We start from the raw sequence: 16,084 nt of genomic DNA, 5'->3' as shown, positions 1-16,084 counted from the left end.
TGGAGGGTCTTGCTTCCATGTTCATGGCTGCTGACTGATCAGGGTGGTGCTTGCTGATGGAGGTGGTGGCTGTGGCAAAAAAACAATGAGGTTTGCTGCATCAACTGGCTCTTCCTTTCACAAAATATTTCTCTGTAGCATGGAATGCTGTTGGATAGCATTTCATTCACTTTAGAACTTCTTTCAAAATTAAAGTCCATTCTCTCAAACCCTGATGCTGCTTCATGAAGTTTACGTAATATTCTGAATCCTTTGTTGTCATTTCCACAATATTCACAGCATCTTTGCCAGGACCAGATTCCATTTCATGAAATAACTTTCTTTGCTCATTTATAAGAAGCAGCTCCTCATCTGTTCAAATTCTTTTCATGAGATTTCAGTAACTCAGTTTTATCCCCAGGCTCTACTACTAATTCTAGTTCTTTTGCTATTTCGATCATATCTGCAGCTACTTCCTCCATTGAAGTCTTGAACTCTTTGAAGTCAACCATGAGGCTTAGAATAAATTCCTTCAAATTTCTGTTTATGTTGGTTGCTGTTTCAACCTCCTCCCATGAATCACGAATGTTCTCAATGGCATTTAAAGTGGTGAATCCATTCCAGACAGTTTTCAATTTGCTTCCCAGATCCATCAGAAAAATCACTAATTATGGCAGCTTTAGGCTTACAAAACATATTTCTTAAATAGTAAGGTTTGAAAATCAAAATTACTCCTTGATACATAGGCTGCAGAATGAATGCTGTGTTAGCAGGCATGTACAATCTTTGTGTACAACTCTTTCAGAGCTCTTGGGTGACCAGCTAGCTGCAGCACTGTGAATGAGCAGTAATATTTTGAAAAAAAATCTTTTTTTTTTCTGAGCAGTAGGTCTCAACAATGGGCTTAAAATATTCCATAAACCAGGCTGTCACCAGATGTGCTGTCATACAGGCTTTGTTGTTCCTTTTACAGAGCACAGGTAGAATAGATTCAGCACCATTCTTAGGGGCCTTAGGCTTTTTGGAATGGTCAATGAGCAATGGCTTTAACTTAAAAGTCACCAGCTGCATAAGGTCTTAACAACAGAGTCCACTTGTCTTTTGAAACTCGGAAGGCAGGCATTGACTTCTCTCTAGCTGTCAAAAAACTGGATGGCACCTTCTTCCAGTAGAAGGCTGTTTCATCTACATTGAAAATCTGGTGTTTGGTGTAGCCACCTTCACCAGAGATCTTAGCTGGATCTCCTGGATAACTTGTTGCAGTTTCTACATCAGCACTTGCTGCTTCACCTTGTACTTTTATGTTATGAAGATGGCTTCTTTCCTTAAACCTCATGAACCAACCTCTAACAGCTTCACACTTTTCTTCTGCAGCTTCTTTACCTCTCAGTGTTCACAGAATTGAGGAGAGTCAAATCCAGAGGGCTTTCTCTGGATTAGATTTTTGGCTTAAGGAAATATTGTGACTGGTTTGATCTTCTATCCAGAACACTAAAATGTTTCCGTATCAGCAATAAGACTGTTTAGATTTCTTTTCTATTTTGAGATAGGTTCTCATTATGTTGCCCAGGCTGATCTGTAACTCCTGGGCTCAGCCTACTGAGTAGTTGAGAGTACAAGCATGCACCACTGCACCCAACTTTGTCTGGTTTTCTTATCATTCAATGGGTGGAGCAGTCAGAACACATACAACATTTATCAATTAAGTTTACCATCTTATATGACTGTGGTTCATGATGACCCAAAACAGTTGAAATAGTACCATCAAAGATCACTGGTCACAGATCACCATAACAGATATAATAATAATAAAGTTTGATATAATAATAATAAAGTTTGAAATGTTGTGAAAATTACCAAATGTGACAGACACATGCTGCTGGAGAAATGGCACTGACATACTTGCTTAACATAGGGTTGCCACAATCTATTTATTTATTTTTAATAGATATTTATTTAATATCTATTAAAAAATGCAATATCTGAAGCACAATAAAAAGAAGTGCAATAAACCCGGATATGACTGTGCCTCCAACTCTCCAGCAAAAGTTCACTACCAAGAAACGTCATGGGAATAGAAACCTTAGTAAAAACGCACAAATGACTTCATAAAAGGACTCCCTCACACTGCCACACAGTCCTTCAGTTTACCATAACTCACATTAGCAAAAATAAAAGCACAGTCCTCCAATAAGGTATGAGTTTTTTTGCATCCCTTCTTTTGCATAGCTGCCCTGAGCTTGGTGTCACACTTCAATGAGTCCCTTCAGAAGGCCTGCAGAACGGTGCAATGATCAAGTTTATAAGAGTATGCACAAGAGCCACAATGAGAAGTGACAGCCAAGCAGCAGCAGTGATGTCCATAGTCGTGTGTTCAGGGAGTGATTTATCTCACATAACTCAATCCATTCAGTGGGGGCCTGAGGGAGACCCTTATCCAGACAAGAAACTACCTGTGCCTTCTAAGAAAAGGAGGCCAAGGTGATCTGGCAGGAGACAGCAAGCATGACTCCTGTTTCTCTTTTCCCATAACAAATTCTATTCAATAATTTAACATAAGAAGTGCTGAGACAACAGGACAGTAACAAAAAAGGCAAGGTGGGGACCATGTGCATCTGGGGACCATGGCAGGATATATCTTTTGCAAGTGAATGAATGTTTGTGTGTGCAGGGGTGGCTGGGCGGAGTTGGGGTGGTGGTAGAAGTAAAATGACAGCTTTCCCTCAAAGACTGCAGTCTCTGTGAAGTACCAACTGGAAATAAACAACGATTATTTGCCAGCAGCAAAGAAATGAAGCAGTTTGTTCCTTGAATGCATAAATGTAAATTGCTCAAAGAGCACAGTTTATACATAGCCTTCTGGCTTGTGAAATATTAAGCTACCAGAAAAGATAGGGTAAGACGCACATTAAGTCAGCAAAGAAAGGAGCATCACTTGCCTTAGCACGTCAACCTCAGCACAACAAGAAATACTATTGATGTGGGAAGAGTGTGTGAAAGCAACGTCATGGCTGGGGTTTCGTAAAGGACTGGGATGTTAATGGCATTTGAAAAGAATGAAATGGAGACAAACGGCACTGCCTGGGGAGGTACAGGGGAAGAGTGTCTCAGCTCCACTGAGGCCTCCCCACAACTAACATGGCATGGGTGGTCTGTTTCAAGTGGGTAATGAATGCTAACTCTGAGAATTCCGTCGTTGGTATTTTCCTAAGTCTGGAATTTCCTTCGCTTTAGCTCTATAAGGGCTGTGTGCTTTCAAGTTGCTCTACTCCTACATCCTGCGCTTGGTAGAAACGAGGAGCAGAAAGAGGGTGCAGTGCTGGGTCTGCAGTGACAGGAGGATCCGATCTAGAAAGTGTGTTTGCATATCCCAACCAGAGAGGAAAAGCATGCTGGTGGGCTCTAGGGCCTACCCAGAATACAGTGGGAAAGGAGGGTATGTGGCCTCCAGGGATGACTTCTGAGCTCAGAGTAACATGTAACACATAAGACTTACCTGCAAGCAAGAAGGTGATAAGGCAAGTTTCCTTTGGCAAATAGAGTTTGAGACGAGAACCACTGAAGACGTATTCCACCACAGCTTCAGAACGACCTGCCCGCTGAAGAAAAGGCAGGAACTGCTTCGCTTTTTGGGTATCCTGATGGAGAAAAGAGGAAAAGAGTAACTGGAAAGTAATGAAACCCAACATTTCTTTCTTTCTAGTCTAGGACAAAAAGTTTGGCAGGAAGCTAAGCAAATAACCCTATTTATAGATATTTCTGAAACCAAGACATAGACATGATACTCATGAGGCCTCAGTAGAAGAAATATAGTTAATCGACAGTTTCCAGAACATTCTCATTGACTTAAATACTCAGTTAAAAGGGTGCTTCGAAAATGAGACGTTCACACCAGAGTTCTATGGGGCAAGAAGAGCTCATCTTCCTTTAACATAAAATTGAGGGGCCAGGCGCAGTGGCTCACGCCTGTAATCCCAGCACTTTGGGAGGCCAAGGCAGGTGGATCACCTGAGGTCAGGGGTTTGAAACCATCTTGGCCAACGTGGCAAAACCCCGTCTCTACTAAAAATAGAAAAAAATTAGCCAGGCAAGGTGGCACATGCCTGTAATCCCAGCTGCCTGGGAGGCTGAATCAGGAGAATTGCTTGAACCTGGGAAGTGGAGGTTGCAGTGAGCCAAAATTGCGCCATGTGCACTCCAGTCTGGGCAACAAGAGCGAAACTCCGTCTCGGGGGGAAAAAAAAAAAAAGAAAAAAAGAGGTAAGAAGACCAGTACTGGCCGGGCGCGGTGGCTCACGCCTGTAATCCCAGCACTTTGGGAGGCCGAGATGGGTGGATAACGAGGTCAGGAGATCGAGACCATCCTGACTAACACGGTGAAACCCCGTCTCTACTAAAATACAAAAATTAGCCGGGCGCGGTGGCGGGCGTCTGTAGTCCCAGCCACACGGGAGGCTGAGGCAGGAGAATGGCGTGAACCCGGGAGGCGGAGCTTGCAGTGAGTGGAGATTGCGCCACCGCACTCCAGCCTGGGCGACAGAGCGAGACTCCGTCTCAAAAAAAAAAAAAAAAAAAAAAAAAAAAAAAGAAGACCAGTACTAACCTTCTATTATTTAACCTTTAATATTCATCCAAAAAAAAAAAAAAAAAAGTGGCGCCTAGGCTATGTCACATAGTCCCTATAACCCTGTGCCAGGAAGCCAAAAGTAGTTTATCTTTAAATAGGTTATGTAAGATTCAGAGCTCACAGTTTCTTAACCTTGAGAAGAGGCCAGCCTTCTCCAGGCACTAGTATAGCAACTCCTGCTCTATGTTCATTTTGGGGATGAGATGATACCTGGGGCCTACTGTTCCTACCCAGGGACATCTCGAACAGCAGGGTGTGGTCAATTCAGACAAATACCACTTCATGTCAGCATGAATCATTATAGAAATAACAAAAACACACAAAACGGAATAGCAGCTTAAAAACTTTTTTTCGTGTATCAACACAAAGTCTGTGTGTTCTATCCTCCAGAGAGCCAAATCATGGACATTTCGACTCTCAGAACTCTCAGCCACAGAGAAGCGAAGGGCCTTCAAATTCTTTCAGTCTCTCAAGCTAATTAAACAGATAATAGAGTAAGCAAGCATCAAAATATCACATCGCATATGCTGGGGAAACAGTCACTGGATTTTAGAGTTTTAGGTTTTCAGCCCAGCCAGCAGAACTGAAAACTCCCTCTGAGGACACCAAGTTCTGCAAACTTTCCTGACTTCTGTGACACAAGCAGTCTGCACCCAGCCAAGTTCTTCCTTTCTGACTCTTCTAGCAACAGAGCTATTTTATTTAAATTAATGCACATTAGATAATGAAAACATAACAAGCCATCAAGTATTTCAGAGCAGCCAAAGGGGCTCCTCTCATTCAGAAGCAGTGAGGTAGGCTGGGATGAAAACAATATTTATAATAACTAAGATTCATGCTTCCCATCAAATAGATTCCTAGAGAAAAAGACAGCGATCCATTCTCAGTGTCTCTAACAGTACAGTGGTAAAAGGCAAGGTAACCATGAGCTTTAGTGGGTTGGAAACTTCCCCACTGAACACTTAAGCAACACATTCTCCTACACATATACAGCATGAAAAATGCTTGTCTGGCAGCTGGCTGAAGTCCAGAACAGTCAAGCAAGATAAATGCTCCATGAGAAAGAAAGCACTACTTGATTAAAATACTTGTGCCATACTAGTCTAAATCTGGGACATTATTCATGAGCTGAACCAGTAAGTCAACAATAATTATCAAATTGATTATTGCAAATCATGAGGCAACCTAACATCTCAGAAGAGAAGGCCTTTTTCCTCAAGATCAGAGCAAACTATGTTTTTCAGAAACAGACTGCTGCACATCACTGTCCTTTGGATATAGTTATCTGGAAAAAATGCTTATAGGAATAACAACGGCACACACACAGGCATGCCTTTCATGTTTGAACTAATGAGGAGGTTGCAGCACACTCTCTTCTTTTTTGCTAAACTCTTACCTACTTTATAAAGAGAGAAACCTACTCAGACTGAGAATAATCAAGGAGCCTCAAAGAGACCTTAGTGCTACCCATGTCATAAAAATCAACACATGTTCCTGACTCCTCCCAAGTCTCAATGCACAACTCAATAGTTCTAGTCCAGAAATGACACATGGGAAGATAATCAAGAGGATGACATGTCATTGATTATGGCAAAGATCAGAAGTGAAAGCCAACTATGAAAATCAGGCTGGGCACAGTGGCTCACGCCTGTAATCCCAGCACTTTGGGAGGCTGAGGCAGGCGGATCACAAGGTCAGGAGATCGAGACTATCCTGGCTAACATGGTGAAACCCCGTCTCTACTAAAAATACCAAAAAAAAAAAAAAAAAAAAAAAAAAAAGAAAGAAAAAATAGCCAGGAGTGGTGGCCGACGCCTGTAGTCCCAGTTACTTGGGAGGCTGAGGCAGGAGAAAGGCATGAACCCGGGAGGCAGACTTGCAGTGAGCCAAGATCATGCCACTGCACTCCAGCGAGGCAACAGAGCGAGCCTCCGTCCAAAAAAAAAAAAAAAAAAATCATCCAAGCTGACAGAATATTAAGTTCTTATAAAGTCAATTAAATTGATTACAAGAACCCACAGATGTTGGTGCTTTCAAATCTCAGTCACAGCCACACAAAGGTGTGTGTCTTTCCTTGTCATCTCAAGCACTTTTTTGCTTGACATGTTCTTTTTCAATACAAGCATTCTTGAAATCTTTAATATTTGTTTCAGTGGCTCAAATGAAAAACACTAGTTAGGAAGACTGGCAAGTTTCCTCAGGTGATACAGCTATAAATCCTCCCTGGTAATTTAGTTATGGAAATTATTTATTTTAGAAATTCTGATTATACCATTATAAAATTGACTGAATTCCATTAAGTAATTTGCCTTCCAAAGAGAGAAAGCAAGTAGCAATGTGCTTCAGTCTCTTAGACACATTTCCAGAGTTAATAAGAGCCAGGGAGACAGAGATTTCCTCTCTAGAAAAGAGAAGAGAAGAGAAGAGAAGAGAAGAGAAGAGAAGAGAAGAGAAGAGAAGAGAAGAGAAGAGAAGAGAAGAGAAGAGAAGAGAAGAGAAGAGAAGAGAAGAGAAGAGAAAACCTGGCCAGGCACGATGGCTCACGGCTGTAATCTCAGCACTTTGGGAAGCGGAGGCAGGCGGATCATTTGAGATCAGGAGTTCACGACCAGCCTGGCCAACATGGGAAACCCTAAAAATACAAAAATTAGTCAGGTGTAGCAGGGTGTGCCTGTAATCCCAGCTACTTGGGAGGCTGAGGCAGGAGAATCATTTGAACCTGGGACGTGGAGGCTGCAGTGAGCCCAATCATACCATTGCACTCGAGCCTGGGTGACAAGAGTGAAACTCCATCTCAAAACAAAAAATAAAAAACCACCCAAAAGCATATACATAAATAAAGGTTAAAGACCTTAGATTTAAAGAGATAACAACTACAGGACTTGCTACACAGAATGCTCACTTCAAGGCAATATCAAATATTTCTGCTTATATATCTATATGCTAAGGCTTTCACTCTCAGTTTTCATTGCTATTGCTTACTTACATAAGGTCTGGGATTCTATTTGCCAGTTTTCTGCCACTACATTGGCTCATAGCTTTGTGAATTCAAGTAAATAAATTAGCTGTGGTTTTTTGTTATCTACATCAATATTCTCCTCCACTGGTGTAAATAATCAGGAAACAACTGGATTTCTGACAAGAGAAGTCTTCTTTTGTTGTTGCACTGGTAGTTTTCACATTACCTGTGCTCTACAACAAACTACACATAAGTATTTTCCTGTACTCTTAGAAAAGCTAATTTAAGATTGCATTAGCTACATTTAACCTGCTATTGTGGATGGCATCTCTTTAAGGAATGTTTCTGCCTCCTCAATGCACCTTGAAATTGAGAAAGTAATGATGCAACAAGTGTGCCTGGGGTGACTTCATTTCAAAGGATGTTAATATCTATATCTCAAACTTAGAGGAATAGGGTTCTGAACGACCCTCCAGAATGGCAGGATGATCCTTAGAGAGAAGCAGAGAAGCAAAGGTTATAAAAACACCTTATTTATAAATTCTCACTCTGCCCTGACTTCTGGCTGGTCAGGCCAAATCTCTTCGAAATGTGGGTACATCTATTTATGGCTATAAGACATCCCCTTCAGCAGTTAGATTGGAACTTATCTCCACAAAGTACCTTGCTGTCTATACAAACACATGTTTAAAATAATTTAGTATGATGAATTCCCAGGCTTGGGAGAATGGGAGATTCGGGTGGATAGGTGGGAGAGCAGAGGAAGCAGAATCCTTGTACAGCCGGCACAGGATAGAAGTGTCTCAAAGACCACCACCCCAGACAGCCAGGTCACCTGCTTCCTAGAGGAGCTGAACTACAGAAATCACAATTCTGTGAATTCTGGAACAGAGTTTAGGCTGTCGGTCTGCACTAGATGTATGCAAAGTGATTCCCATGATTTCTCCAACGAAAGTCCCCAAATAGTAGGCATGAAACTAGAAAGGGCTGGTGAGAGGTAAACATAACAGCACACAAAACAGCATGGGAAAATGGGAATAGACTAAACCTATTAGTTAACAATTAACCACTCAGCATTGTCATGTGCAAGGCTCAAATAGGAATTGTTAATAATGAAGATCACGAATTAGTTCTCATCATCACAATCACTCTTTGATTAACATCACAGGAAAATGAACTAAAAACAAATACATGCAGAACTTATTATGTTCCTGGGGAAGCATATTCTACCAGCACTTGAGAAACAGCTAGAAAGAAGTCCATCAACCCTGACGGGCCTTCCTGGAGGTAAGCATATGCTCTACTGCCCATCCCAGGATGTTTCTTCCTATGAAGTTCTCTGTACTGCTTGGTCCCACCAGGGATGACCTGAGAGTAAAGGACTCCAGGGCACAATGCTGTTTGGGTCTAACCAATCTTAACTCTAAAGTAGCAAAATCCTTGTGAACAAGAGGACAGACACAGGAAAAAAAAAAAGAGTGTGGAGATCAGAATGAATCATTACGGATAGTGAAGCAAATGCGCTCTCTCATTTTAAGGTGTATGGTGATCATTCACTGCCATAGTTATCTATGTTTTTCAGGGTTGTGCAGACCAGGAGAATTACTTTTGTGGCTATGTGGAAGACAAATCACAACTACAACTCCTGTCAGCAAGGCAAAACCATCACCTATCGCTCCACACTCTTACTACTTTCCACATCTTGGGCTCTGTGGCCCCAAGTGCCATTTTAATTCACAGAATGAGTTTATGATTCGATGAAGAGCCAGTTGTACCAGTTGTACAGCATGATCATCTCTTGAAATACACGGAACCCTGCGAGGGGAGGATTCTCTGTGAATGCCCTTGAGCTCCTGTGTCACCACAAAGCACTTGCAAATTGGAAACTGTTCTTCCCTGGCTGCTCATCAATACTTTGTGGTGAGATGTGTACTAGAGAGACCAGGGAGGGCGTAAACTTCAGTGAGCTGCAAGTTTAACAGGAATGAAGTGAACATAGAGGAGAACACTGACAAAAACAAACCCCCAAACAAAAAAATTACAACAGGAAAAAAAAGGTGCTAAAACTAGGCCATCAATTATCTTTCAATAATTGGGTAGCATGGCACATGCCTGTAATCCTAGCGCTTTGAGAGGCAGAGGTGGGAGTATCACATGAGGCTAGGAGTTCAAGATCCCATCTCTACAAAAAATTTGAAAATTAGTCAAGCACGGTGGCACGGGCCTGTAGTCCCAGTTGCTTGGAAGGCTAAGGCAAGAGGACTGCTTCAGCCCAGGAGTTTGAGGCTGCAGTGAGCTATAATCATGCCACAACACTCTAGCCTGGGTGACAGATTGAGACCTTGTCTCTTAAGAAATTAAAAATCAGATTCTCACACTGTTTACTTGGTTGGTAAAGCACCTCACTCAGGCCTGCAGCATGTTGAACATAGGAGAAACCACAGCCCAGGCTCTGAGCTTGAGTTCTGGGAGCATGAATCAAGAGGACATTTGGACGTTTGTAGGAGCATTAAGCAGGAAGAAAGCCCTGAGCTTAGGATGTGTCATTCTAATTGGTGATGCCCTCAACAGAGTATCATAATTATTAAAAGAAATGTCCTGGCTAAGCAAATTTTCCAAAGGGGGCAGGAATGGTATGCTTGCCCAAATGGAGAAGGAAGCCACAAGGCAAAGTAGTGCAAGGGTAGCACTCCAACGTGTGGAAGAAAACCATCACTCTCCAATCAGACTTGCAAGGAATTGAATCATCTGCGAGTTTAAGGAGCCCTAAGAAAATCAGACATCTACAAATATTTTTATTCAGTTGGTCCTACCCACCATTTATTTTTTCCTTTCCACAGTGTACAATTCTGAGAAATGAAACCAGAACTTGGCAAATACTCAGGAACAGAAGACACATCTCTATGTTTAGAATGAAAATATGCAAAGCACCATTCGGACAATCACTGCAGTCCACTAAAATAAAGTGAAATCCTGTTAGAGGAACAGATTAGGGACCTTCAGAAAATGGTCTGGGCCAGGCACGGTGGCCTCATGCCTGTAATGTTTTGCCTGAGGCAAAAACATTGCTTGAGCCGGGGAGTTTGAGACCAGCCTGGCCATCATCATGGGACCTTGCCTCACAAAAAGAAAGAAAGAAAGAAAGAAAGAAAGAAAAAAAATCAGCTGGGCGTGGTGGTGCACACCTGCAGTCTTATGTACTCAGGAGGCTGATGTGGGAGGATAGCTTAAGCCTTGGAGGTAGAGGTTGCAGTGAGCAGTGATGGCACACCACTGCACTCCCAGCCTGGATGACAGAGTAAGACCTTGTCTCATTCTTTAAAAAAACAAAGCAAGGCAAAGCAAAGATAATGGCCTGGATGTTATACATAATCACTAAAACCGGAAATAACCTAAATATCCCTCAACTGGGTATAAATTTTAGTACACCACAAAATGGAATACTACTCTACACTAAAAAAGACATGGGCAACAACATGTATGAATTTCAAATACATGATTACATTTGTATGACATTTTGACAAAGGTTAAACTATAGTTAAACAGAACAACATGAGTGGTTGCCAGGGACTAGAAGTTGACTCTAAAAGGAATGGAGGAATTGGGACGATGGAACAGTTCTACTATCTTGACTGTGGTGATGATTTCATAAATACATGTTTCTCAAAATGCACATTTGCCAAAACTCACAGAATTATATGCTAAAAATGAGAACATTTTACTGTATATAAATTATACCTTTAAGAATATACACCAACACAATAAAAACAACCTGCACAGGAAGAATATACAATATTTTAATTTTTAACTCAAGAAAACTTATGCCGTAATTAATCTGCAAGTAGTCTGGAGAGAATAGCAAATTCAAAATTAACCACCCAGTCATTGTGTTTTAAATCAACTACTTTGATCACTACTTTGAATACTAGTGTATTAAAGTACTTAAAACATTTTAACAAGAAAATGGTTTAGATGAGAAAGCAAGGGGTTAGAAAAGCACAGGAAAAAAAGTCTCATTGGTTCCCCAAAAGCAGCATAAGAAAGTCTAAACTTTTAGCAATAGCTAAAAGAAAGCATCAGATGGAGCATGAGGCCATCTACATGGGCCATAAAGAGGACATATTTTGTTCAAATAAAGAAAAAAGTTCTACTAAGTACATATGCCTACTGACATTTCTTTTCTACCTTGAAATAAAATCATGTGATACAGCTTAATGTGAATAATGTAATACCCAATTCTCAATCAAATAAAAATTCTATACAAGCTCAGAGATTGTTCTCTTATTGAATGACTTTCTGTTTCCCAAATTTAACCATATGAAATTATGCTGTGAGAACCATTCAGTTTAACCTTTAGAAATGAAGTCATTGCCTTTTAGTGGTAAAAATCTGCATTTTATCATCAACAGGAAATACAATGCCCTTGGCTTATTCTAGAGAATCTTTTTTTTTTTTCCCAAGATAAGTTAGGCATAGAAAGTGCAGATGATGGTGTATCTGTGCCTCAAGTACAAAGGGCAGAAATAAGAATATATCTAGTCAGGATAAAGTATCAAGCACATAAGCTTGCTTTCTTCCTGTCTTCAATGTTCTTTCTCTAACTTGGATGAGAGGCAGCCATTAAGGCAGTGCCAAAGGTGCCAGGTGATAAGGGCTGCCAACCCACAGAACTATCTGAAAGGTATGGCTCATAATTCTTGCTGTACACAAAAGTTTCCATGAATAAATCTGTCTCCCTACCTCATCTCAAACTGTCCCTTTTCCCCATTTTTCCATATTCTAACTTCTCAACACACTAGTCTTACAATTTTTTGTTAACTCAATACTCAGTGTTCATAATATCATGACTTTGTAAATGATAGCCCTCCAGTTAGAGAGCTTCCTCCCAAGGGTTCTTCCATCCTCCTGCTGACCTCTGCAGCATGGCTTGCTAGGATTCCCCTTGGCCAAGACTGGCGATTCTTTTCACAACCTTTCCCAGGTTGCTTCCTCGATCCATGCCTTCCGCTTTATTGGTTTGTTTCCCTTTGTTTTTGTTAAACAAACAAACAAACAAACAACTACAAACTATTTCATAGAGAAAATGTCTTATCTCTCTGAGGTCAAGTAAGTAAACATACCATTGATTTTGCAGTTTTATTCGGAGAAAAACTATCCTACTCTTGAATATGTTGAATCAACAGATAAACTTCTTCCATTATTCATCAGTATAGTAATGTACTATATTTTTGAAATGACTGAATGCTTTAGTAATGATGTGAAGAAAATTTATTTTAGTATGCAACTTAATTGTATCTACTCAAACACAGGAATAAGAGAGAGTGGTTCAGACATACCAATTTGTAAGAAGAAAATGTTTATAGGAGAGTTTAACACACTGGGAGGTATACCTTCCAATTATTTTCAGCTAAAATATTCTACAAAAGCAAGTACTTTACTCAAATTACAAACATCCAATTTATATCAAATACACCATTAAATTGTAATGGTTAAAAGTAGCATTTCTACTTTGAACTGGTAAAAATAAACACAGAAAAAGGCCATTTAGACTTTTAAAAATTCTAGAGTTACTTTTCTAAGAATTAAATGATAATGAATTTTTATAGGAAGACTACAATAAACATCTTACACATTTTCAGAATTGACACATGAGACTGGGCTAAAAACATAGCTTATGCATGGTATGTGGCACTGAGAATACGAAATAAAGCAAATCAACCACCATCTACAACTGTGCACATCAATTACAAGGCTAGGAGTAAAAAATAACAGGTTTAAAATACTATTTTTTTAAACAAATATAGTTTTGGATCAATTTTTATCACTTCCAAAGTCTCTATAGGCAAGAGGTAAGAACTTATTATAGAACCAGAAAATGGCTTGAGAGATAATTAAAATAAAACGTGCAGAGAGTAAAGAATTTAAAAGACATCTGATGAGGCGCAAGTCTTCATTTCATGGGCAAATCAAGAACTTGGGCCAAGAAAATTGATGTCACACTTAACTGTGCCCCACCCAAGACAAGAATGCAACTTCAGAAAATAACAGAGAAAAAAAAAAGTCAGCAAGTAACCTATAATATAAAAATTATCTTAAAATCAAAATAAATGTTAGTAAAGGCTAAATGGCTAAAACACTTAATACTTTCTAAAAGTATTATGAGCATTCATTTTTGCCTGCAGACACACCAGTATAGGTTCAATAAACCTTAAGTGAAAGTTTTATTTTTATGTCTAATTAATCTTTTAAAGCCTTACATTTTTAAAGCATTAATAAAAATAGGTAATTATACAATTCAGGAGAGAAAGTTCTAGTTTTTTTTTTAACATGGAGAAAAAATGGTAACAATTATGACAGAAATTTATTACTAATTAAAACAGAAGGTGGTCAATGTTTTGAAGAACCACAAATGCATCCAATTAAAAACCCAATCATTTTACTCAATAAAGATTTATAGGATGATGCTGTTAAAAAATATATGCTATTCTTTGGCCTAGGTTTCTACTTTATGGACATGTTCTGAGAAAATAATTATAGACTATGATTTATCTAAAGGAACAAATGTTTATGAGAGGAAAAAACAATAAAACAACTCCAATATCCAACAATAGAAGGCTGATTAAATCAATTCTAGTAGAACAATTTACAGCATTCATTCATCCAACAATATCTACTAAGTACCTACTTGGTGCCAGATACTCTTCTAGCACCTGACTGTATAGTTAAGTCAGCAAGGCTTTCCATCCTGAAAAGAGCTTACAATACTTAAAAGAAAAAGAAATAAATAAGGAAACCCACATTCTGATGAATAGAAGAGTCAGTAGTACAGATAATTTCTATTATTTTCACTCACATTTGATGCATTTAAAAACAGAAACTTTGATAGAAAATTTGAATGAAGAAAAATATGCCTAAGGTTTTGTTTATAAAAGAAAAAAGTCATCTGGGGGCGGTGGCTTACGCCTGCAATCCCAGCACTTTGGGAGGCGGAGGCGAGCGGATGACTTGAGGTCAGGAGTTCGAGACCAGCCTGGCCAATATGGTGAAATCCCGTCTCAACTGAAAAAAAAAAATACAAAAATTAGCCGGGTATGGTGGCAGGCACCTATAATTCCACCTTCTCGGGAGACATGAGAATCACTTGAACCTGGGGGAGGCAGAGGTTGCAGTGAGCTGGGATTGTGCCATTGCACTCCAGCCTGGGCTACAAAATGAGACTCTGTCTGAAAAATAAAAAAGAAAAAAAAAAAAGAAAAAAATCTATTAACATTCAAATCTGATTAAGCTTTGCCTAGATAAACTTCTACATTATTAAAGGTCAGATAACTAATTGTCCCTTTAGTTTGTAAGTGTCAGCATTCAACATTCACTGCAGTGAATTAGTTCTTATAATTAATTGTTCTATATATTTCGAAACAAATAAATATTATTGATGCTATAATAAAGTCTGTATACTGATGTGGAAACAGCTTGACCTGAAGCTGCATGTGAAATCTGCTCTATGATTCCATCAAAAACAGATTGAAGCACAGTGTTTTATGGTACTAATGACACCAAACTAAGTAGTCTTTTTCTAAGGACTAAGAGTTTAATGTGGCTGAGTGCAGTGGCTCACACCTGTGTTCCCAGCACTTTGGGAGGCCCAGGTGGGAGAATCACTTGATTCAGGAGTTCCAAATCAGCTCTGGCAACAAAGCAGCAGATCCTATCAGCATAGGATAGAGATCCTAACTCTACAAAAAAATTTGTAAAAATTAGCCGGGTGTGGTAGCGTGCCTGAAGTCACAGCTACCCGTGTAAAAAGAGTGTGGACAATGGGTAGAAAACAAACAAAAACCATACATTAATATGATGTGAGAATAAAAATTTGTTCCTAGTAAGGACAGCAACTTGTAAAAAGCCCAACAGCCAGGATCAGAAATAGATTTAATAAAGCATACCCATGCATGCATAAAAATATGTGAAACCAAGCTTAAACAATAATGAAACTACTTTTACAGAATGATACTTTTAAAGTAGTTGGAAACGTAGTTAGTGTTTTAGGTGTATTTGGGAATTCTAATTTTTCTTAAAGAAAATACAGAATTAATCTTACCCCACCCAGCAGCTTTACAATTTTGTTATGATGTAACCACACGTGGATATTGTATTGGGGTTCTAGAATTGAGACTCTAAGGATCTTGTCTATCAGTGGAAAATGATGTACCACAGAGTGCATGAGTGATGGCAGAGAATTGAGATAGCTTTGGTGAAGATAACAGAAGTTAGTTTGTTCAGTTAAGGATCTCACAAGGTTGTCATTTCTTTCTCCATCAGTACACACGTGCTGTATGTGAGGAATCTCAAGATTCCTCACTCATTCAAAACTACATAGACACCATCATTATGTACATGTATGCATTTCCTATTGTTAGGAAACTCCTAAAAACTACAGATCTAAAGATAAGACACAGTTTCTGCTGATAACTCAGGTGGGAAGATACCTAGCTTTTGCTGCCCCCTTGCTTTCCTTCATTCCA

The 16,084-nt window shown here is 39.5% G+C and overlaps 1 protein-coding gene across 1 annotated transcript in view; it reads right to left on the bottom strand.

The window, feature by feature from the left end:
• SND1 (staphylococcal nuclease and tudor domain containing 1) overlaps positions 1-16,084 on the bottom strand; it is a 440,492-nt gene that overhangs the window by 158,043 nt on the left and 266,365 nt on the right. Inside the window, exon 15 of the mRNA XM_007982822.3 lies at positions 3,476-3,617. Coding sequence (XP_007981013.1) covers positions 3,476-3,617 — 142 coding nt within the window. The remainder of the gene's footprint in view (positions 1-3,475; positions 3,618-16,084) is intronic.

The sequence above is a fragment of the Chlorocebus sabaeus genome, chromosome 21 (assembly GCF_047675955.1).
Source record: "Chlorocebus sabaeus isolate Y175 chromosome 21, mChlSab1.0.hap1, whole genome shotgun sequence".
NCBI lineage: Eukaryota > Metazoa > Chordata > Mammalia > Primates > Cercopithecidae > Chlorocebus > Chlorocebus sabaeus.
This window is presented reverse-complemented; position numbering and strand designations above follow the sequence as displayed.